Source organism: Panicum hallii, chromosome 8, assembly GCF_002211085.1.
Source record: "Panicum hallii strain FIL2 chromosome 8, PHallii_v3.1, whole genome shotgun sequence".
Taxonomy (NCBI): domain Eukaryota; kingdom Viridiplantae; phylum Streptophyta; class Magnoliopsida; order Poales; family Poaceae; genus Panicum; species Panicum hallii.
In genome coordinates, this window is record NC_038049.1 from 1,946,748 (window position 1) to 1,970,261 (window position 23,514).

The window sequence follows — 23,514 nt, forward strand, 5'->3', positions numbered from 1 at the left end:
CAACGACGACGCGCGTGCTGGATCAAGATCGGACGGTCAGCGTCAGAAGAGTGGCATATCTGACATTGTCGATGCTTCTCCTAGCCGCCTAGGATGCATATGCACTGCGACCCACAGGAACAGATTGCACACGTCGCGATAACCGACGTTGCAATCACGATACATGTTCAGCAAACTTGAGAATCAAAACACAGCAGCCACACGAGCGGATGGTCTGCTGTCAGGTGTACAAGCATCCTCTTTGCTTTCTATTATAGCCTAAACGCTAAACAAGTCCGAGATCATGAAGTATCAAGTAGTATGTACATGGAGGGCATGAGCAACTACCAGAAATCTACCATCCAATTCATATTTTTCAGGTTGGATGCTATGCTCCTGTTGCATAATAAAAGGCCTCTGCCTGGTTTTTGGAACCAAAGAACACTGTAATATATTCACTTTATAAGAAAACATATAGTCTCAGTCTCTCAGCACAATTGGTTCGATCTCAACTCCATGCAAAAATGCCCAGTAGGAGGCCTAAGCACCATAGTTTGCCTACTTTCTCTATGTCAAAGATGAAACAGATTAACACTACTGTAACTTCTCTCGATGTACCGACGTATATGTTGCAAACTTCACTGAAGAAGGAACGATCTTAGGACAGGAAGCACTCTCTGAGCGGATAATCAGTCTTTTGCGTCCATTATCCCACCTGATGTAACCTGGAAAACGTGCTGTTGGTCAGGGGAAACAAAATTTCTACACATCAGATTGCTAATCTGTATCATCTGAAGCTTTCAGTCATTGCAGTCACCAGTTAGCAGGTTACGTCGACCTGCGTGATAAGATTTTCTTCTTAGCAAAATGCCCAGAGCCTGTCTTACCCCACGCAGGTCGAGTTTTTTTTTGATTAGCAAGTTACGTTCACTATCACATGAGTTTGCCTTTAGCTAGATTTTAGCAAGCGGTGAAATTAAGGCAATCAGTACTACAAGCAGTAAACATAAATATCATTAAAGCAAAAGGATATAGCTTCTCCCTCAGGAAGGTTAGGGGCATCAAAAATCTTGCAGACACGCTGCTCGCCTTTGCCTTTCCTCGGCATCAATCTGATGGTGGCAGCGTGCGCCAACACGTGGCCGCCTGCTGGTTTCTTTGGATCGGTTATGAACATGCCACCACCTGGATCAGCAATCACTGGAACACAAAAGGAGACACGTTATAATTTGGAATTCATTATCAATAGACTCTTGGAATAGATACAGGGCTAAATAGAAAGGCTCACCTTGGTTGGTGATGTACACTGCCACATTTAACTCCTCAGCAATCTTGGTAAGGCGGGACAGCATCTGTGCTAACTTTTGCTGCAATTTCATAGCAGGCACCCATAAGCAAGCAGATAAAATGGCACTCTTCAACATTTTTTTACAAGCTGCTTACTGTCATCTAAATTAATTGACGATAATACCTGACGCTCTGCAAGTTCACCCCTGCCACTGAAATCAACACGGAATAGTGCAATCACAGAATCCACAATCTGTTTCCAGGACAAAAGAAGTACCACATCATCATAACTGAGATATATAAAAAATTAATAGTACATTTTACAGTGTCATGCCTACCATAAGCCTGAAAGGTTCTTCAGCCATCTTGGCAGCAAGGCCCAGGAGCAAGTTGTACTGGTGCTCATAGGTGTATGCTCGAGCATATATGATCTAACCAGAAACAGACGTAAAATTAAACAAACAGCTTAGTGTATTAGTCATGAAATGGGTTAGCAGAAACGAGAAATATTAATGCATGTAATCCATACATTGTCAAGAACAGTGTTGGCATCCATCCCAAATCTCTCAGCAATTGGCACAATACGTTCAGGTCGGCTGAAAACTTCATTAAGGAAACAGTTTGGAGAAAACAGGAATGAATATAAATATGTTGAGAGAATCAGCTTGACAAATTACTCATGCAATTTCAAAGATACAATGTTCCCTCAGTGTCGATGTAGGCGACCTTCCCATTCCCCCCATGCATGTGGATTGGAAGCTGCATTTTCATCAATCAGAAATAAGAAAACTATTATGTTGCTTCTGTGTCTCCTCAAATTCCATTGCTTCTACAGTTCGATGGCCTATGTGCTAAGTGCTATCAACAGAATTTGACATCGGGATGAACCTGAGTGGAGACACAGAGAGTATGAGCCAACTGAGCCTTCCCTGACCGGCAGGACAAGCAGATGACATATATTTCAAAATGAAAAGCTAGAACTGAACTCACAAATACAAAGAGTTGCAAAAGTGCAACAAGGGTCAACAGTATCATGGTCAGTTTCTCACTATTCTCATTAAATAGTTAAAAGGTTTCTTTCATTTGCTAGTATCATGGTAGTTCTTGCCGACCATGATACTAGTAAAAGTGCAACAAGGGTCAACACTATCATGGTCAGGAGATGTGCATGACTGTGTAGTATACAATGGCAAATTGCTCCCAGCAATAGAATACTACAAAACATTAATTCAGACACTACTGCCTTTAATAGAAAAAAAAGAGATTCAGGTCTCCGCTCAATTCCATCAATTAGTAAAAGAATCACTTCGCATCAGGAAAATATTAGGAAATAGTATTCATGTGGCTATGTTAACAAAGCAGAAAGCATGTTTAGAAATTTCAAGATGCACTGCTAGCAATACCTCAGCAAGATGAGACAACAGAAATGGGAGGTACAGGAGGCTTAGAAAGGTTATATCATATTATCATCAGCCTAAATACTAATTCATAGCTGAGGTAGGCCCAACTACATTTATTTAGAAATGTAGCCCCAAATCATAAATACCAGCCATACAAAATACAGGCTCCTGAAGCAGTCATTCAGAGGAAAAGAAACAACAGGAACAAGAGCATCCACGTACCGAAACTCCCCGAATGCCTCTGTGATGCAAAGTGTTTCAATCCCTCCTTCGAATTTAAAACATGTCCATTTGTTAGACTAATATAATGGCATGACTAATCATAGAACAGATTTAAGAACAAGAGACATATTAGTATATTACCGCCAAGCAGCTCGTCAAGTGCCTGGCTCCCAGTTATAATCCAAACAACAGACTTCCTCTTCAAAGTAAGTAAAAATAAATCAAATAGCCTTAACAGGAAATAAGTATGAGAAGTATTTGAAATTTGAAAGAGCCAAAGCAGATTCAGTAAGCAATCAACAATCAACCTTTGTTTAGTTTACATGATACAAGAATTGATCATCAGACAGCACCAAACTGGAAAACAGTACAATGATTAGTAGCTTAAGTCCATCTTTCTTACCTTAAGAAGGAGATCACTTCCTGTCATGAAGCCCTGGCTCTGTGACGAACAAGCAAGAAGGCAATTTCAGGATACCATAGCATGCAAAACTGATTGCATGGAAGGTTTAGGCAAAATCAATTTAAATTATCAGACCAGAAGTTTTTCAGCTGCCTCGCAGATCTTATCAACTTTAGCTTCAGATAAACCTTTGATTCCTGTAAGAGACTGCAAGATGATTCGTTAAATTGAACCATATTAGTCCTATGTTTAGAATATTGAACAAACAAAAGCAAGCAGGTGCCACACACAAGAAATCAATTTAAGCACGCCGTGCAACAAAAATTTCAGACAGTTGCAACGGAGATTTGGGATGCACGGTTCAGAACCTTCTTGGTATGCATCATTAGGCCATTGCATGTGTAAATTCCCGCATCCTGCAGCTTCTGGACATCTCCTGCGTTTATCCCTTGAGAGATCACTGTGCCAACAGATACACCACAGATTAGATTTACTGCAGGAATTGTGTTGAGAACTCAATATTAATAAATGCTGGACGATGCAACAGAGAACATCACACAACATGAATCATATTCACCGTGAAACTGAAACCAATTATGAACTCAAGTTTAAACCCCGAGTGCCCGATGTGCACCAAATCTGAAATCAGCTTCATATGGATTTTTTTTTTTCAAGACGAGGCTGAACCCCATTCCATTCATGCGGACATTCCAGAAGTTTGAGATACAAGTAGAAAGAAGAAAGGAGGGGAGAGAGCGGAGAGCCTAGCACCATCTACAACTGATTCAAGTTACATGGCCTACACAGAATGAATTACTTCCATGATTCCCGAGGTACATTGTCTCGTCAGCTCACAGAAACAAAAAGGAGTTCACAGATGCAACATGACAGAAGACATCCTAGGCTAAAACAACAGCTAGTGACACCATCCACTTCTTCATCTCGAACTCAGAACTGCCTTCATAGTGGATTTGGCTGAACATCATGATAGAATAAACTCATAAACTCAGGTCAAGGCTGAATTCAGATCAATCTGCGTGTGCAGGAACAGCGTTAGCACTAGCACACACTGATCAAAAGTCAGAACGAACTACCCGCGGAACGAGGATCAAGCGTGAGGAATACTAAATCCCACGAATCTAGGCCACGATGCGACACTTGTTGATTCCCAAAGCACTCGAAATTTTGGGGGAATCGGAAGGAGCGCAAAAACCCAACCACGCGCACGGAACAAAAACCAAACAAAAGCCGAGACCAAGCTCAAGTTGCATCAACTTCACTTCTAATTATAAACAGCACCAATTCGGACGGAAATTCCCCAAACCAAAACCAAAAAGGCAAAGCGCCGTATGCTCACGAACGCGATCCCTCGTAACCGGAGACTGGAGCACCGACCAGGGTGGTAGTGTGGAAAACGCGCAGGAGAGCAAGGAATGCGGGAGGTGAGACGAGAGGGAGAGAGGGCACGGCTTACGCTTGTCGATGGACTCGAAGCACTCCTCCTCCTCGTCGACCCTGTCGGCCTCCATGAGCTGGAGCTGCCCGCCCTCCTCAGCGTGCCTGGACGGCGCCATCGCTGCGAACGAATCCGCGCGCCTGCAGTGCGATCGGTAACCGGGGGAGAGGTTAAGCAAGCGCCGCGGGTGCGACACACACGAGCGGCGGTGAGAAGGGGGAGGAGGCGAGGAGCGGCGGCGCGTACCGGCGGCAGGAGGTGGCGGAGCGGCGTGGGAGGAGAGGACATGGAGAGAGAAGTGGTTATCTCGTGTCGTGCGCCGCAGTGCCGCCGCGGTGCGTGGCCGCGTGGGGTGGGTACTTCACTTGAAGGCTATTCGGACCTTCTCGCCCTTCTTGAAAGGGTTGTGCTCGTCTTTTCCATCGGGCTGGGATTTGAAAATGGAGGATGCCAAGCTCAGCCCAGAAAGATCAACGTAGCCTTCATCATGGGCTCATCACCAGAACCTGACTCCCCTCTCTCTAAAAGAACCTGGACTTTGCGACAGAAAATATGTTGGGCCGTATCGGTAGTCCGTACACGGCCCGGCCATACCGCAGTCATGGTTGAGAGCAAATGTGCTTTGCTTCAGGCCCACATGATATTTCTTAATCTTTCAAAAAAAAAAAATTCTTAACCTTTCATACTTCTTATTCGAACAGAAGCTGTGCAGCGTGCTTCCTTTTCGTTAGTTATCAGCTCGTCCCAATCAACTTGTTATGCTGTTCATGGTTCTGAACTGTCGCAACAGAGAAAACGATACTGAGCTTGCTATACAAATATACAATCCAAAGAGGCATGCATGTACAGTTTGCCGTGAACTTTTACTTCAGTGCTGCTGTTACATTACATCTGCAGTACATATGCATTGTTGCGCAGAATATTTTTTTCTATGAAGTCCCATATTAGGGCACAGATTCAGAATCACAGAGTCACATGGCACGTTTACAAGAGCAGGGTTACATGTACAGTGTATTCAAGAGGGCAGTGGACACGGGCAAAAATTCAACATGCACTCAACATCCGATTTTTCTTTAATGGTACAAATCCAATGGTTCATATAGCAAGTACCATGTATTCAATCTGCACCGCCTCCGGCTTGTTGAATCTTTTTCCTGATCATTGCAGGAACAATTCTGCCATTCAAAAGATTCAACTTATTTTATGATCTGAAGAAATAATTCTGGTATCTTGGGATCCAACAATCTCCTGTAAGCCTGTATATTTCACTTCCCGTCTGATGATTACACAAGAGATTACAACTTCGGCCTAGCTGTCTCCGTCTCCCTCAACTCTGCATACATATCTGATATTTCTTTTGCAAAGTATGTCTTAGCTTGTGGTCTTTTGACCTGCAAAAAAGCATCAGGATGGAGTCTCGGTCACTCAGCATTTCAGTTTGTAAACTTCCTCTAGCATCACCACTGGGGCCTACCTTGAATGTTGGGGTGAGGAGACCATTCTCCAATGTGAATGGTTCAGCAACAAGCGAAACAGCTTTAGCAAATTCAAAACCTCTTAGCTGATACAAATAGGCATAGAGATATCAATAAAGAATCACAACACAGCAGTTTCATTTGGATAGAATATTAGAATAGGCTAGGGTAAGAACAGGAGAGAAACCTGTGCTTCCTTTCCAATAGAATCCATATCAGCCAGGACAGCAGCTCTTGCTCTAGGATCAGCACAAAGCTGCCTTAAGTCTTCGTACTACATGTTAGAAAGGGCAGTTTAGAACATAAAAAGGCTGTGCACATGTTAAAGACTTATGCTTGAAGTTCTACTTGTTGAAGAAGAAGGCTGTACATATTATTCTGTAGTGAACTGCGGATAACATATCGAAGAGGGAAACAGGTTGAAGGCATGAAACACGTAAAGAATGCACAAATGACAACAGCACAGTAAAGTTGGATAGTATTTTTATATATTTGCATATGATGGAAAATGAATCCTCAGTTTACAATTATATATTTGATCAGTGTCACAACAACTAGTTACACCGACATTTTTTTTAAAGCTACACCGACATTTCTTTTCATGGGGTGAAAAGTGAAATAAACAGATGACAGATGTTATGGTTCAAATATTTTACCTGGATTCCTTCAGACGCAGCCCAAGCCTTCAAAACCTCTGGTTCAACTGCAACAACAGCAACTAGGGAAGAGTTGAAACTATCACCTGCATCCAGACAGAGATTTAGGACATCACAGCCTAATTGATAGTCATAGACAATATAGAATCATGAACTTTACCATATATAAAGCATTGGGCAATGAACTTGCATTTGGCATAGACATTTTCAATCTTCTCTGGAGCTATGTATTCTCCTTGAGCTAACTTGAAAATGTTCTTTTTCCTAGAGTTCAGAAGAACATGTAAAAACATTAGTAATTAAGGAAGAACAATAGCGAGACCAAACTATGCCTAGGGAAAATGTAAATCAACAAAAGAATCTAGGAAAAGTGTTCTGTGAGAACACAAGTTCCAATGAATATAACAAAGGTTTTAATTCCTTGGACATTTTGGATGCAGAAAAGCTGGCAAGAACAAAATGCAGGGATCTTCAAACTCAGATATTCATTATGAGTTGCATTGGTCAGATTTTCCAACTCAGTTATTTTGATTTGAAAGCCTATATAGTTTAGTTTTGTTATTTGCGTTCATTTGCATTGTGTTTCTTTTTCTTTTTTGAGCGAAGCGTTTCTTAAAATTATCGCCATCACTATGCTCTCCCATAGGGTTCTCCCATATGCTATAATAAAAAAATGGATGGACATGACAATAAAAGGATAGTTTCTAGCAATACAAACTTTCTAATAGTGTTTCCTAGCTTCGCTTTGTTCACACGAACTTGCCTCATAAAATTTTCTCTTTATGAAGATGTTCATACTTGGAACATCATACTAGATGGTAGATCAATTCTAGCCCTAGCTTGAAAAGGCTGTAGAGATTTTTACGACAACTTTAATGCATGTTATATGGAGACTGGAGCATAAAGAGAACTAAAAGATAAATTGCACACAGTATTTGCTAAAACAAGAGAAAAACATTTAATTGACATCTCAACTCCAAAAGGAAAAGCTAAAATAAAATAGTGCCAATTATGTTTTACCTATCAATAATCTTTAGACGCCCTCCAGGCAACCACAGACCTATGTCTCCAGTGTGCAACCAACCATCTTCATCAATGACTTCTCTTCTGCAGGTTTTCAAACGCATTTGTTGCAGTTGCAGCCGATTCAATATGGAAAGGTAAATACAGGTGAAGGATAGAAATTTACGTTTGTACTTCATCTTTGTAGTAACCACGGAATATCGTGGGTCCTCTAACACAAATTTCTCCACGAGGATATGGTTGGTCATCAGAAGTATAATTCATTGCTGGGACATCCACAAGTTTCACCTCTGAAAATGGAAGAAAATGATCCTGAAAATGTGAGAACAATGTACAAAGGCATACTTTTAAGTATTTTGGATACGGGGCATCATCTGATTAGTGTCACGAGAGACTTTATTGACATGGTTCTCAAGAAACAGACTAGTTTTATTCCAAAATGCATACTCCAAGCAACATGGTGACTATGGGACCTTGCTAAATGGATAACCTGAAACACATCAAACTAAAACTTAAAGATTAAACCTTGAAACAGATATAGAATGTAAGGCGTAGAAACAATATTTTAGGATAAGTTTATTCACCATGACTAACTTCAGTGGACATCTATTAGATTTTTGAAAGTACCACCACCATAAAATAAGATAAGTGATATCCATAAGATTTAAAACACAGAAAGACCTAATAACTTTAGCATGTATTCTCTATGTATATCAAGTTGAATTCATGAGACTATATTTTCAACATTAGTGCAGAAGTGTTACTCAAACAAATTTTAGGGGGGGTTGGGGTGTGTGTGTGTGTTGGGGGGGGGGGGGGGGGTGGGGGCGCCAGGCAAATTTATTATATATTTATATCCTTGAATGCTTGAAATCAAAACACCGAGCTTACCACAAGATGAAATTGGGGATCCAACATGACCAATTGATTTATCACCAATATCCATTGCAGATATGATACAAGATGTCTCTGTCATTCCATAGCCTTCAATAACTTCACCACCGAAGCATCTAAAGAATTTAAACAGTAATTATATTTCACAAAGCCAAGATCCAAATAATTATCCATGAGAGCTCAGAAGAAGTCAGCTCACATTCTTAGGAATTCCATGACATCTGCTGACAGTGGAGAAGCACCAGAACTCATAAGTCTCACGCGTCCACCAAGCCTAGCTTTTATTTTGTTAAATACCAACTTATCCCACATTGGGGATGGATTTCGCCCTGACAACACATAGTATATACGTGACATTACACAATACACATATATGCAATGAGAGCTGGATCAATGGTGGCATCAAATTATAAAATTGGCCTAATTCAGTTATTGCTAATTAACAGATATAAACCAACCCAAGAGGATTATTATCTGAAGTTTCTGAAATATTAGTTATGATCATGTGCTGTATAAAGAGGTCCTGAATAAACTACAAAAGCTTCATGTTGGAGAGTGCTAGAAATATCAGCCCCTTCCCATCTTATGAGTGACCAACAATCTTACATGAATACCATTTGCACAGCCAAGCCCAAATGGTCGACTTCACCAGATTCTATCTTCCAAGCTATACTTGGGAAAAAGAAAATATTGCAAAAGGTACTCTATTTTCCAAGTAGAAACAGACCATAGGATATTGAGGTCTTCCTAAGGATCGTAAGGTATAAATAAAAATAGAACACAAGAACTCCAAACCAAAAAATAATAATAATTAGATGTTATTGGAACATTGAGCGGTTTGTTCCATACAGGCTGCATCAACTTTCTGCCAATAAAATGGAAAAGAAACCTAGCCATACCCGTGCCATCTAGACTTCAGTATTGACTTAAAGCAGGAAAATGTCATTTAAGTAACCTAGGTATTTTGATCAAACAGGTTTGTTTAGCCATAAATTTTTTTACTGTGCATCCCTTTGGTTAAATAAAGCATAGATCAATGATTGGCGTTTGAAAAATCCACATAAAAACTTCTATGTGATGTAGGTAAGGAATGATCTATGAGTGTAGAAACATAAATAAACAACTCTCCTGCAAAATACAAGGACAAATCTTTTCCAATCGTTTGACATATTTGTTGTTGCATTAAATATATGTACCACAGTACCAAGCATATGCTTTGCACAGATATACTTAGGGGAAGACAGCCTTCAACAAAATCAAACAAAAATAAGGAGCAGAGGTCTAACAACTAAGTTGGTTGATGCAACTCCTTTAGAAAATAGATGAAAAATTGTGAATATATGCATAGCCCATGAACAGTAGTGTGGTTCACCATTTGAACAAGACTGCGGGGGAAGACGTTCCCCAGTTGTTCATTAAGCAGATGAGGAGAATTAAAACCAGGTGGGTTTGGTTGAGACCTTGCTCGCCTAACCTTTCTACCCAGGAGAGGAGACACTCCTCACCATTTGATAAATAGGTTGTGCAAGTATCCCTGTATCGACTCTATGCTTCAATATTGATGCAGAAGAAATTCTCATCTGTTATCCAAACAACAAAAGGGCACTTAGCTTCAATGAGCTTCATACTGTTCTTACCTGTAAGGATTGCTTGCCTCTTGGCATTGTATGCAGTACGAAACAATTTTTCTTTCAGGCCACCAGACTCCTTCACAGCATTTGTAATTCTACACAACAAATAAGCAACTAGCTTGTTAGCAATACCAACAGAACATGTTACTCTTTAAGCATTTATACTGAACATAGAACATAAAGAACTAAGTGGTATAGTTATATTACGCGGCATAAATTCTGTTATATAACCGGGGAACACTTGCGAATACTGTCGGTCTCAAAACAGCCAAATCGTCCATCAGCTTCAAATTATCCTGGAAATTAACATAGTAAGGAAAGATAACCTTGCAAAATTTATGGACATAAGAATAGATGCATAACTTATAAATGTCATGCAAAATGTGTGCTCCATACAGACAGACAAATAAACAGGAGATAACCTTGCATGGGTATAGTTCATTGATGTGGTGTGGACAAAGGAAGTCAGCAACAGGATAACTATGATGATGGGGAAAGGGTTACAGTGAGCAAGATAGAGATGCAGTGAACAAATGAACATAACACAAATACTGAGGGCCGTTTGAATCCTCTCATTTTGGAGGAATTGAAATCTACTTAATAAACTAGGCTATTTGGCTTAGAATTTGACATCCCACCACTTTCCAAAGTTTAGATATAAGCCTATCCTAAATTCATAGGATGGAAGATGGAAATTGATTCTATACACCACAAAGCTATGTTTCTATTCCGTAATTTATAGCACGCTCTTTGGCTCACTCCTCTATAGTAGAAATATAGCACATAAGTATCTCCCTCATATGGCTAACAATAGTATACAAATATATTCCGTATATAATCATATTAGCTTAATAGATTTGTGTCTAAATTATGATTATTAGAATGGAATTCAATTCCAAGGTTCCAAACGGGCCCCAAGTGGATTTGGACCGATAGAATACAATCCCGGTGATGAAAGATCCTCCTTACGGTCTACGTATGGTCTACAGTTAATCTCTTAATTGTCCAAAGCTTTAATACAAGTCCTCCAAACTAGGAGGAGCAACTCAAGTGTGTTGCAATGGATGATCCTATTCTGCTCCCACAAACACCAACTTGCTTATAGATGAACCTAGTATTAGTTAATTCTCTGAACGCATTTCAAAACTGTCCTGTAGATTACATATTTATTCAAGAATAAAAATAAAAAAGTAAATATATAGTTATCATTCTACATAGTTTCGAGTCTGCATACCCCTTGGTAGAATCCAACGGCAACACCACAGTGCAGCAAGGCAACCTGGTTAACCCTCTCGTAGATGTGAGCCAAAGGTAGATATGAGATATACCTGAGGAGAGCATTTTTTAAATCTATTATCAGAAATGTTAAGAGCTTATATGAATTGGACAAGTTATGCAAGCAGGAACAATCGTCTTCAAATGTAAAATACTCACACATCAGAGGGGTAAAACTTAATGTTCAGGCTTGATCCTGCTACATTTGCAATAAAGTTCCCGTGAGAAAGAACAGCTCCCTGGGAAAAGATTGGTATCCAACATCCCGGATTTGAAATGCACTACTGTATAAGAGAAAGAACTTTCCTGATGGAGCAAAGAATAATCAGAAGGGTGGATGAATTACCTTTGGCGTGCCAGTAGTGCCACTAGTGTAACAGATAGTGGCAACATCTTCAGGTTTTGGAGGACGAAAAGGTTGAGGACTAGACTTTCCCTGAGTTGAAGAATTGAAGAATTTCAGAAACCAGCGGCGCACAATATATAGGAACAAGCGGAAAACATGAGGTGCTACCATTCTTTATTCAAAATTAAAATGCTGATGACAATGTACCCACAGTTAACATTCAAATTCTATCAAAGAATTAATTGATACAGAGACAGCTACACATGTTGTATGCAAAATGAAGGTAATATGCCCAGCATGAACATGCTATGTATGCCTATAAGGATTGAACACATGTAGTTACGACTTACAAAACTAGACTTGACCAAAGAGAACATTCGATCTGTGGTAGACCTACCATTTGTGCTGCATAAGATTAGCTCTATGCTCTCAGAACTACTGTATACAAGTAAAATACAAACAATTGACCTTTGCATAGAAGCACGTTGATACAAACATTATTCCATATCAGTTTAATCTGAACAAGAAGATTCAATTTCACATTCTAGATAGATGTTACTTTCACCCAACAACAGAGGGAAAGAGAACTTCATAACATCCCATGTATATAATCTAAGAATATAATACATGCATCATCTAACACAACTACATATGTGCTGCTTGGGTGTCACATCACATAGATTTTTTAAGGGAGAAACCCTTGAAGAACATGGGCAAGGACAAAAAACAAGACGAAAGCAAGGAACCAAAAGGACATGGAAAACTTATATGCTGAGAGCATCCACAGAAACTGACTAAGGCTGTTCCAGATTGTTGACAGTAACAATGGCTATCATGTAGTCGATATCTATCAAAATTTCTTAATTTCAGGTATGGAGGAAAAAGAATAAAAGGCACCCACTTCACTTAAACTATGCAGTTTATGAGAAGTGACATATATAATTGATAACCTTTATGTAGTGATTGAAACATTTAATAGGATTTTATTTTTTGATGAGAAAAACTCAAGGATCATTTAGAAAGCACACCTGGATGAGTAACCTGGAGTAAGTTATGATTTCCACTCCAGTAGTTACAGGAGTTGAAGGCATCTTTGCATCGTCTCCACCAACTACCTAGACAAAAGAAATTAGGAAAAATTAGGAGGGAATGTCCTTGAAGAATAATGAATGTTACATTGTGTTTATCAACTGTAAGTGATCCAAACTTACCACTATAAGCCGAACACATGGCATTTGAGCGATAAAACTTAACAGCTGCAATCAATAGATAATGATGAATAAAACTATATGTCATAAATCAAGTTTACTTCTTTTGAATGTAGAATGGTGTAATGTGAAGTGCAAAAGCTAAAAGGCATTGATAAACTGATGCACCATTTCAAATAGGAAAAAAAATTTATTGTTTATAAATGTAAAACCTAGTTTAAGATCAGGCCCCAATATCCACCGGATTAACCATATCTTTAGTGGATATGGGCCAGGAAAAATATAGTTGCGAATTGCGATGCCTGCCATATGAACCATAATGCAATATGTTTGACACTAGAGAAACCCGTGACCAGAGTTATACCCAAACAAATAAAAAATGATCCAAATTCCTGGAGCAGTTCCAGCCTCACTAGTTAGGACAAGCGTGACTTCTGACATACAGCCTCATAGGTTTCATTTGCGAATTTTGTTGTTGGAACTGGTAATTGTCTAAGATAGAGAGCAGAGATTAAAGCTCACAATGCTTAGTGTTTGAGGCACACAGAATACGACTTCCACAGTTGCATGGTTCACAATGAACTGAACAGCATCTGGACCTGCAAGTACAATATAAAAAACTGTCACTAGATGAATCAAGAATGAACAAGAGACCTATGGTCATCCTTTGTTGTGAACGTACCAAGAGTATCATAAAGTGGCACAGATACGTATGAATATGAAGCACAAGCATGGTCAACTATAATCCACTCAGGCCTGTTTATAAAATACAAACCAATGCGTGCACCCTGATTACAAATAGAAAAGATATTTGAAGTAAGTTCAATATGCACACAATATATCTGTTTGGTCAAAAAAAAAGGACAAGTGCTTATTCAGATCATGATGACTCACTTTAGGTATTCCATGATAAATAAGGCCAGAACCTACTGCAGTCCTGCTTGTGCTAGCTTCTCCATACGTCATCCATTTGTAGCTACAACATTATTGGCCACTTGCAGGAATTAAACAAATCTGGATAAAAAGAGAGACGGAAGGCAATTAATCCTATCAGATAGCTAATCCTTACTCTCCAATTGTCCCATCTGCTCTGATTCTTGTTCCCAGATATCTACAATCTCTAAAAGTTTCAACTGCATACCTGCAAAAATTCGGAATATCATATAGCATTTTGCCTGAAAGATTATTACAATATTTTTCCTAATTTATCAAGTACTGCAAAAGGTGAATATGATTTAACCAACTTTCATAAAGCCATAACATAGAAACTTCTGCATTCAAGATTTTCGTTGGCTCTTAATTTAGCATCAGATAAAAGATGCTAAGCCCATCATATTGGACCTAGATATTTTTTTTCCAGACCTATTACCTTCTCGCATGACAAACAAGAATCCATCCTAACCCAATTCAGAAAGCAAGATTATGGAGAATATCCTAAGGTGACAAAGAGGTACCACTGATTATGATTGACTCTGTTTTTTCTAGCATGTCTTCCAGGAATGATCTAAACAGCTACTGCAGCGTGATTTGACAGAAATGGGTTTGCAAATAAACGGTAACAAAGATTTGATCACAATGTTGGTAACAATGGAATTTTCTCACAACATTTAGATGAAAATTAGAAAACAAAAGTTAGATTCGAGAGAGATGGTGCGGCTTCTTACGCAAAATTATCGTGCAGCGTTCCAATGTCCGGATTGCCAGGATATCTACTAATCAAACTTAGAGGCGAATGTGCGGACCTGTGAGATGGCAGAAGCAATCATGAGCCCTCACAGAAGCGAAACACAGGTTAACATACAAATTACCTACCGGTACACGTTCCACTTCCCAGTTTGCAACTTCTCAGGGAGAACAACACTGTAGCCCTGCGCTGAAAAGATCAGGTAGAGCGAGTTACTAATGATATCCCGTTTCGAAGGCGCCATTTTCTCAAACTAAAACAGCAGATGTTGTCTGCGAGGAAGAATGCTACTTGCTAAGTCAACTCAAACAAGCGTACAGTTGAAATGGAGAAGGCATAGCCTGGCCGCCGGCAACGGCCACCGGGAAAGAAGTGTGTATGAAACAGATAGCAGCAGCAGCATATACGCATATCCATATCCTAAATCTGGTTAGGGGTGCGATGGTCAGACAGATATAATGCTAGTTGCCGCTCAGAGAGAGTGGCGTTGCGAGAGGCCAAGGCGAAGGGACTGGTCACCGGTGGCAGCGCCCCCAGATTCGGAAGCTAAACCCCCGTAAGATCACCAGTACGGCGGGCCCTGGACCACCACCGCGCCACATCCCCACCACTTCGGAGTCGGGGCTGGGCGGCTGGCCACCCGCCGCAATAAAAGGACCGTCCAGCTCCCATCGACCGCGGGTTCCAAGTCGGGGGCATCGCCACACGGGACGGGAGCACCGGTGTTCCCACAGGGCAGCAGCAGCAGCAGCAGGTGAAACGAAACGCGGGGACAGGGGGGACGCACCGTGGGCGTACTCGCCGGCGGTGGGGTTGGCGGCGAGGCCGCGGCCCGCGGCGGGCGCCGGCGGCGGCTGGAGGTGGGCGGAGACCGCGCGGACCCGGCGCTGGGCGGCGTCCATTGGGGTTACAGTACAGGGGATTGCTCCTGCTCGCTTGCTCCCCTGCGATGCGGCTTCCGTGCCGGCTGCCGAGCTCGATTTGACCCCGCGGGCTCGGCGCTGCGCTGCGTGTGGGGGGTGGGGGGGGGGGGGGGGGGGGGGGGGAAGGCGAGCTGCCGCCGCAAGCAAATGGGAAATGGATTTCTCGCGCGAGAGCCGAGCGACGCCGACGATGCGTGCGGGAAGGGGACTCCTCGTGGTTTTTAAACCGAGGCGTCGTGGATTTGGACGGGTATTTGTTTGTGCAAGGGGTAGACGAGGCAGGCGTGCGTGGATCAGAGTGTTTCCAGACGGAGGGCGCGTGGATATTCCCGACGCTTTTTTTGGAGCCGTAAATCTATCTGATCTGACCGGATCGTTCGCTTGCGCGGGCCCGTCATGGGTCCCGGCGGCCGGTGGCGACACCGCACGACACGGCAGCACGGCGGCGACATGGGTCCGGGCGGCAGATACGGCACGGTCTGCTCTTTTTCTTTCTTGGGGTGGCGACTTGCGGTGTGGAGAAGGAAAAGGCAGGTACCGCGTAACGGAATACGGGACGTGAGAACGATGATGGTAGCGTGCGTACCTTTTGCTGCTAGCTAGCCTGCCGGTGAGTACGATATATTTTCGCTGTGTCTAAACATTGGTGGACGATGAACCTCTTGCAAGACTACCTAGAAATCATGTAACTGGTGAGAATATATATTCCATTCATTATAATTTTTTCTTAAAGCCGCCAGGAGCACTGGCCCATCATGTAAGAAGGAGACGAGGCGCCTGCGCCGCCCGAATCTCGAACACGGGTGGGCTGCCCGAGCCCTAGCTCGGTCCTCCCATTCGTTATAAATTTGAAATTATTTTAATTTTTATAGACATATAATTTCTACTATATATCTAGACTACATCTAGAAATGAATTAAAACATTTAAACTCACTTTAAGCGAACATGTGTAAACTATGTTGTTTGGTAGTTCCAAGGAGTTTTCCTTATCTCCGCGTGGAGGCAAACATTGACATTTGGTAGAAGTTGATGGTGTGGTTATCTTATCAACTGTAGATGCAAAAATTGAGTAGAGTTATACGCAGCTTGCGGTAATTCTAAAAGCTAAGGTATAGGTTTACCATTCACATGGAGTAACTTACCTAGTTTTGATTATGCTAAGGTTTATACACGGGGACAGGCATAGTAGGAGTTGGAATTAGAACCTCATGAGCTATACATAAACCCAATAAATGGGAAATTTTGAATTTGTACCAATTAAAATATCAAAGTTTAGAAAAAGAATATCATTAAAAGATTCAGTTTTAGAATATTACCATCAAAAGACTACTACCGTTAAATCAATGTTAACTAGCGTAAGAAAGGGAAGAACCTATGCTCACAACTTCTCTCTTCCAGTAATGTACACCGCAGTTAGTAGGAGCCCAACAAAAAATGAAAGTTTATGGTATGATTATCTTATCATCTGTAAATGCAAAAAATGATCTAGAATATGACGCAGCTTGTGGCGATTCTAGAAGATGAGGTGCAGGTTTACATGGAATAGCTTACTTGATTTTGATTCTGCATTTCTGCTTAGGTTTCATACATTGAAACGAACATAGGAAAAGTCGAGAGCTCAAAAGGTTTATCTAAGCTAACTATGCACGTTTCAGGGGCAATGTGCAAATTAATAAATAAAAAATATTTAGGGTTTTAAACCAACGTTTCTACCACATGAACACCGCAGCAGAATGAAGAAATGAAGAATGGAGCATGGCGTAGTTGACCATGCACGCATGTGCCTGCCACGTGAGATCTTGTCCCAAAGTTTTGGCATCCGGACCGCGATTCCGCGTACGGGATACCCCTCCCTCTCTCTCTTCCGTGGCCGCCAATCTACCCCAGAGACCAGAACGTAAATAAAGAGGAGTATGTCTGGCTTACAAGCGGGCCCTCTAAATGGATGGCCCCACTTTCATCGAAACACGTACGCGCGGGTAACGTTTCTCGGACAGCCCAACCTGCCTCTCCCTTCGTGGAAGGCGAACCACGAACACAAGCAATCTCCAGACTCGAATCCCGAATCCCACCCCCACCACAATTGCATCCGCCGCCGCCGCCCAACCATCCACTCGCCGTCAGCCAATCCTCCGTCCTCCGACGCCCAATCCGACCTTGGCTCCACTTGCCCTGCCCCGCCTCTTCTCTCGCGCGCTCGGCACCGCCGGCGATCGCATCGACAAGTGCAGCAAGCTCGAGACCGAGGTCGTGCGAGGGTTCAACCATGGCGAGCGCGGATCTGCTGCGGAGGGAGGAGGAGTTCTACTCCTCCCTCTTCGATTCCGCTAAAGGTAACCCCTTTATTACCAGAAAAAAGAACTCAAAGACGCCGATGCTGATTTTGCCCCCAAATTGGCCAAATGTGGCAATTTTTCCTGAAATTTTGGTGTACTGGACGCAGGCGACGGCGTTGGGTCGCGCTCACAGCTGATTGAGAGGAAGATTGAAGCCCTCGAGGATATGGCCACCAAGGTGAGAAAACTCTTCCTGATTGCTGTTGCGTGGATGTCTGCATGATTAAGTCAAATTGCTGTGCATGAATGTCATGATAAATAAAAATGAATGTGTTAAAATAGCGAAGTTATTTTTTTCTTCTAACCGGGCATGGGTGGATGTAAGGAACATGCTATGTTGTGTATTAGGGATCTGCAGGTTGATGGTTCACATGTTATTATAATGTTACACAGGTCAGTAATAGGAGATCACGTAGATGGTTGAACGATCGCTTGCTGATTGAACTTGTCCCGCGTCTTCATGTTGAAGAAATCAAAGGCCTCTTCGCTCCTCCACCATGGGGTAAGCTCCAAGTGCTGCTTGAAAAGCTCCAGTCTGTGTTGACGAAAACATAAAGAGAGGATTTTTTTTTCCCTCTTAAACATGCCCATTTTATATGTTCAGAAGTACTATAGCACTGAAAAACTGTACGTGAATCATATTTTATCATCCGAATGCTTATGTGAACTTGCTGTTCCATTCACCATGGGCATCACAGGCATGATTTTTTCCCAGTGTATATTATGGAAAAGCTCACCTCTATGTTATTATAATGATTATGTAGGTGAGGAACTGCCCTTGTCAGCATTCTGCAGGACAAGTGTTGGCGAATGGGATGCCTTCAGGAGCATTGACATGGATGCTGAGGTAGGTAGCATGTTATTTCCTGTCTTGCTACCCACATGATGTCCATGATTTGCTCGCAATATGATTTAGTGAAATGTACAAAGAAAATTAAGATCTATGCATCACACTACCATGATATTCATTCGTTTATGGATCAGTTAAACTTCCAACTTTTTCTTATTTGTAGGCAAGATTGATGGAACGCATGAAAAGGTCATCAGAAAAACAAAGGACTCATGTGGATGAAGATGAATTGGTCGTGCTGAATGCTTGGCGTCGTATAGATCGCCAAACAAGAGAAGCTATAAAGAAAAATTTTCTTCCTGATCTGCTTGAAATATATGAAGTACTGTGTTATCTCCTCCAGATTAACTCCAACTCCCCCCACCCCCCCCCCCCACAAAAAAAAACAAATTAATTCTATATTTTTTCCCGCTCAAAAAAGCAATCATGTTTCTAGTTTATTATTGAAACAATTATAATCGCTTCAGAGACTAGTTAGTTTTTCTTGCAAAGAAGACATCTATCAGTTGTTGATTATGTAGTTGTATGCCTGTATCTACTATAGTTTGTGTAGATAATTCATCATATCCGTGCCGCATCTAACTGGTTTGCTATTTATACTTTCACAACTCAAAAGATTAAGTTAAGCATATAAAAAAATATTTAATAGCTGTTTAATAATTGTTGAGTTTCCAACATCAACAAATATCAATTTAGCACCTTGCTTGTAAAAGCATTCTCGTTCCTTTTGTGACCATTTCTATTGTTCTTTGGGATTTGTTAGAAAAGCATATGTTTACAGGCTTCAAAGGTTGGCTAGAGTCCTAGACTCCTAGATAACTAAAATGTTCATCAGAATCCAGAGCAGAGTTGTTTTCACTTAGAATTATGATTTTCTTTGCTTTACTTATTTCTACCAAATTTTCTTCAAGCAGATTTGGTTCAGCTTGTCAGTTGCTTACGTTGCTGCTTCTGCTTTTTTATGTTTGCAGGAACGAGTTAGGATCTTCATCGAAGATACTAGTGATAAAGATGTGCTTGTGCTGAATGTACAGGACCCATTTCAGAGGTTGCTTCTGCATGGTGTTTGTGAGGTGAATATGTTCCCAAAGGCGAATATAATCCAACAGTTTCCTCTGGGAGAATTTAGTTTCTCGCTTTAATTGTTGTAGTCTTGATCATGGCTTGCCTGTATGCAGTTCTACAGCGTAACCTCAACAACCATGACCAGTGTTAGAGATGGGAAGCCGTGGAAGACCACCACCATCAAGAAGAGGCAGGGCACGGGCGTCCCCTCCAGAATCACATTAGTTAGCTTCCTGAGGATGAAGAAGAATGGGTCCCAGTAACATCTCTTTGCGTGAGGACGGAAGCATTGTAATTCGTAATGTTGGTCAAGATGACAACCTTTGTTGCTTTATTTTCCATTTAGGATGTAGGCAGATGTAAATTATCCATGTATTCGTTTGAAACATATTCAAGTGATGGGTCACTGGCAACCATGTTCCAATTAACAGGTTGTATGATTTGAATCCATGACGTAACTTCAGGTTCAGTTGAAAGGCTTGCGCAGTTGCGCCTAACATTTATTCAGAAGGTTTCCTAGTTGCATCTTTTATCTTTGTTCAAACTAGTAAAGTGCATGTGCGGCATGCACGTGAGAAGAAATTATGGGGCTAATCATAGAATTATGAGGTGATTCCAGTGAAATTGCAGCGTAATAATTTGCGATGGGTAATATCCTTTTAGGGAATATATAGAAACCAATAAATTTGATACTAAGGTGTGTACCCTTTAGTTTGCAAGGAAATACATAAAAAAACCCATTGCTCAGCTTCTGCATTGACTGATTCAAGTTCCTACCATTGATCAAGAAAGTGCAACACCTGGCGTCGAACCAAATGAAACTCTGCGGACATATTGGCCCAGTAAAGTGCTACTTCCAAGCCCCCGAAAAACAGCAGGTAGTCACTCTCCTCCTGGTGAAGCTCCAGCCTGAGTCTATATATTATGTAACAACTCCTTCCTGTTTCCATTTCAAAAAAAAAAAACCTCCTTCCTGTTTCATGTCATACTGTGTGTGCTATGGACTGCCAGCTTGATGGATAATTTTTACCAACAGCTATGTATATTTCAAACAATGTTCAGACATTCAGAAACTGTGTGTGTGATTGCTGTCCAAAGTTCAGACATTCATAAATTCAGAACTGTGCTGTGTGCATGCAAAGAACCCAGGTCTTGAAACCTTTCATGGCATTCGAAAATGCACGAATTGCAGCAAGTGTGAGTCAGTTTAAAAAAATAATTAAGTCAAACATACGAGTATGATTCTTTTAATGCCATCTCATTCCTAGAGATTAGAAACTGCTGTCAGTGCCACATGTCGAACCTGAAATTATCTATCATGAAAAGAGAGGACAGAAGCCGCTGCCATTGCTTTGCACAGCGCCTGGAGCTCGTGGCGTAGAGGTCCATGACTCCATGGCCGTCGCCGCCGCGGTCACCTCCTCCTCTTCCATCTCTCCCCTCTTCAACATTCTTCTCATCATCAGTTAAGTGCCGGAGTATCAATCGGGATGGAGATACGAGTGATTTGGTAGGCGGGCCATGGGCGTACGGAGGCGAGGTCAGGGTGGTTCGCAGGAGCCGCCATGTCCGGCTAGCTTGCGGCGTGTCGACGCGGAGCTCGCGGCGATGGGAGATCACGGCTCCTCGGCCGCGGCACATTGGGAAGAAGAAAAATATGCGATCCAATATCTTACGTAAACAACCCTTTACTATTTTTCATATAACCCCCTGAACCGGATCGCGACTAATAATCGCGATCCAATATGTTACATATAAACCCCTGCAGTGGATCTAAATTAATAATCGCGATCCTATATTTACACAAAGAACCCTGTTATTTTTCAGTATAGTCCCTATTTTCATTTTGTCTCCGCTATCCTCTCCCTCGTGGCACCGGCGAGGCGGGGACGGCGACGGCCGCCTCGTCGCGGCCAATGGACTTCCGCACCTCGCCTCTACTCGCTTTCCCCTGCCCGATTCCCTGTCGGATCTCCCCTGCCGCGACCCTCGCACTCGAGATGCGTAGGCGCGGTGTTTCGGCACGGCGATGCTAGCTGCATGCCCGGCGGCGAGTGAGGGTAACTGGAGCTGCGCATGTTCCATGGGTATTGAGCCAAAAGCTTCAGGCCGTAGACGGCCTCCTTGCCGTTCTCTTGTCCCCGCGCTCCGGTCCCCATCCCTGGTGCTGCCGGCCTCTGCCTCGTTCTCTCCGTGTCAGCCTTTCCGCCCTGCGCACCTGAACTTCCTGCTTGCTTTGAAGTTGAAGATCATCCATTTACTCAGCGCCACCTTTCAGAGTACATTGTGAGTTCAGAATAATGCACCTTTCAGTTACAGTGTAAACTGTGGACAAACAAAAACAATTATTTATTAGCTACTCTAAAACAACAATTAGTTCAAGGAGGGGGGGTTCTGCGGGGAGCCTGAAGAAGAGCTGATTTGTTCAGATATTCCAAACAATCAGGCACAATCTCAATTTAGCTGGTTCTAGCGGGAATAACACTTCTCATGAGTTCTTACAAATTAGTACCTCTGTCTTGGAGGAGCCAATGGTTGCGACTTCAGCCTCAATGCAACACTTGCCTTTTATGAGATAACCTTTTGATGAGTCCTTGAAATCCTCCAGTGAAATGAAGTTCACTAACCCCATCTAGGAGCATTGTTTGATGACTGTTCCTCAGTGTTTCCAGGGCTATCACGCATGAGGTGCTAGAGCTTGTTGCAGTCTGACTCTGACACAAAAAAAAAATTCAAGCATAAATATTTTCTTCAGGAAAAATTGTGTACCGCAACAAGATTTTCCTGCAAATGGAATGAATGAAAACACAAATATTTCCATAGAAAATCTAAATGGAGCCATGGAAACAAACTTATTAGGGTAGCACCAAATAATCACAGCTCTCTTCTTCAAGGAAATTCCCTGCATGGCAGTATAAATTATAGTGACCCCTTTGTGTGCCTCTAAAACTCTTCACTTCCCTTGACCGGGCCTATTTGTTTGCGCTCCCTTCCATGCCATTTCCGTCATTGAGCTGTTAGATTGATGTTCTGTTGGTATGAAATAAAGACCCTTGTGCCACTCTAAAAGCAGTGAAGTGAATTTTTGGCTCCTCCCTTGCATACATGCCACTCCGTATTCATATGTCAAAACAAAAAAACTATGCCAATTTTTTTGAAAAAAAAATAAGAAAAAAAATACAACATGTTCAGCACACAGGACTGTGCCACGTCGACTATTGCTTTTTTTTTGGCAAAGACATGTGATAAAATCTGAACAACCATGAAATCGTTAGGTAGCTAGCCATGCGGTTTCATATCAGAGCTTACAAAATGGCTCATATACAGAGATATGAGTGTCAATTTCTCATCACAATGAGATGACTACCTACCTGCTTCTCATCACTCTGACCCTAGTTTT

At 41.8% G+C, this 23,514-nt stretch overlaps 3 protein-coding genes across 3 annotated transcripts; 1 reads left to right on the forward strand and 2 right to left on the reverse strand.

The window, feature by feature from the left end:
* Positions 1–466: 466 nt before the first annotated feature.
* On the reverse strand, positions 467–5,167 carry LOC112902329 (meiotic recombination protein DMC1 homolog). Its single transcript, XM_025971353.1, has 14 exons — positions 4,994–5,167; positions 4,766–4,887; positions 3,660–3,751; positions 3,427–3,498; positions 3,292–3,330; positions 3,030–3,087; positions 2,892–2,934; positions 2,155–2,203; positions 1,964–2,025; positions 1,796–1,862; positions 1,605–1,697; positions 1,451–1,519; positions 1,268–1,346; positions 467–1,179 (listed from the first exon to the last, which is right to left on the reverse strand). Exons 2-14 carry the CDS (start codon positions 4,863–4,865, stop codon positions 971–973), a joined length of 1,032 nt encoding a protein of 343 aa, XP_025827138.1. The 5' UTR covers positions 4,866–4,887; positions 4,994–5,167; the 3' UTR covers positions 467–970.
* Positions 5,168–5,568: 401 nt separating this feature from the next.
* On the reverse strand, positions 5,569–15,952 carry LOC112902328 (long chain acyl-CoA synthetase 6, peroxisomal-like). The gene is made up of 23 exons (XM_025971352.1): positions 15,727–15,952; positions 15,068–15,128; positions 14,920–14,997; positions 14,325–14,396; positions 14,150–14,231; positions 13,938–14,043; positions 13,778–13,854; positions 13,259–13,303; positions 13,076–13,162; positions 12,048–12,137; positions 11,861–11,940; positions 11,661–11,754; positions 10,634–10,722; positions 10,433–10,521; positions 8,995–9,124; positions 8,793–8,911; positions 8,068–8,191; positions 7,899–7,985; positions 7,039–7,142; positions 6,879–6,964; positions 6,410–6,496; positions 6,222–6,308; positions 5,569–6,138 (listed from the first exon to the last, which is right to left on the reverse strand). Exons 1-23 carry the CDS (start codon positions 15,839–15,841, stop codon positions 6,043–6,045), a joined length of 2,085 nt encoding a protein of 694 aa, XP_025827137.1. The 5' UTR covers positions 15,842–15,952; the 3' UTR covers positions 5,569–6,042.
* Positions 15,953–17,862: 1,910 nt separating this feature from the next.
* Positions 17,863–20,590, forward strand: LOC112901914. The gene is made up of 7 exons (XM_025970778.1): positions 17,863–18,196; positions 18,307–18,377; positions 18,593–18,701; positions 18,964–19,046; positions 19,213–19,371; positions 20,021–20,122; positions 20,228–20,590. Exons 1-7 carry the CDS (start codon positions 18,130–18,132, stop codon positions 20,375–20,377), a joined length of 741 nt encoding a protein of 246 aa, XP_025826563.1. The 5' UTR covers positions 17,863–18,129; the 3' UTR covers positions 20,378–20,590.
* Positions 20,591–23,514: the final 2,924 nt, after the last annotated feature.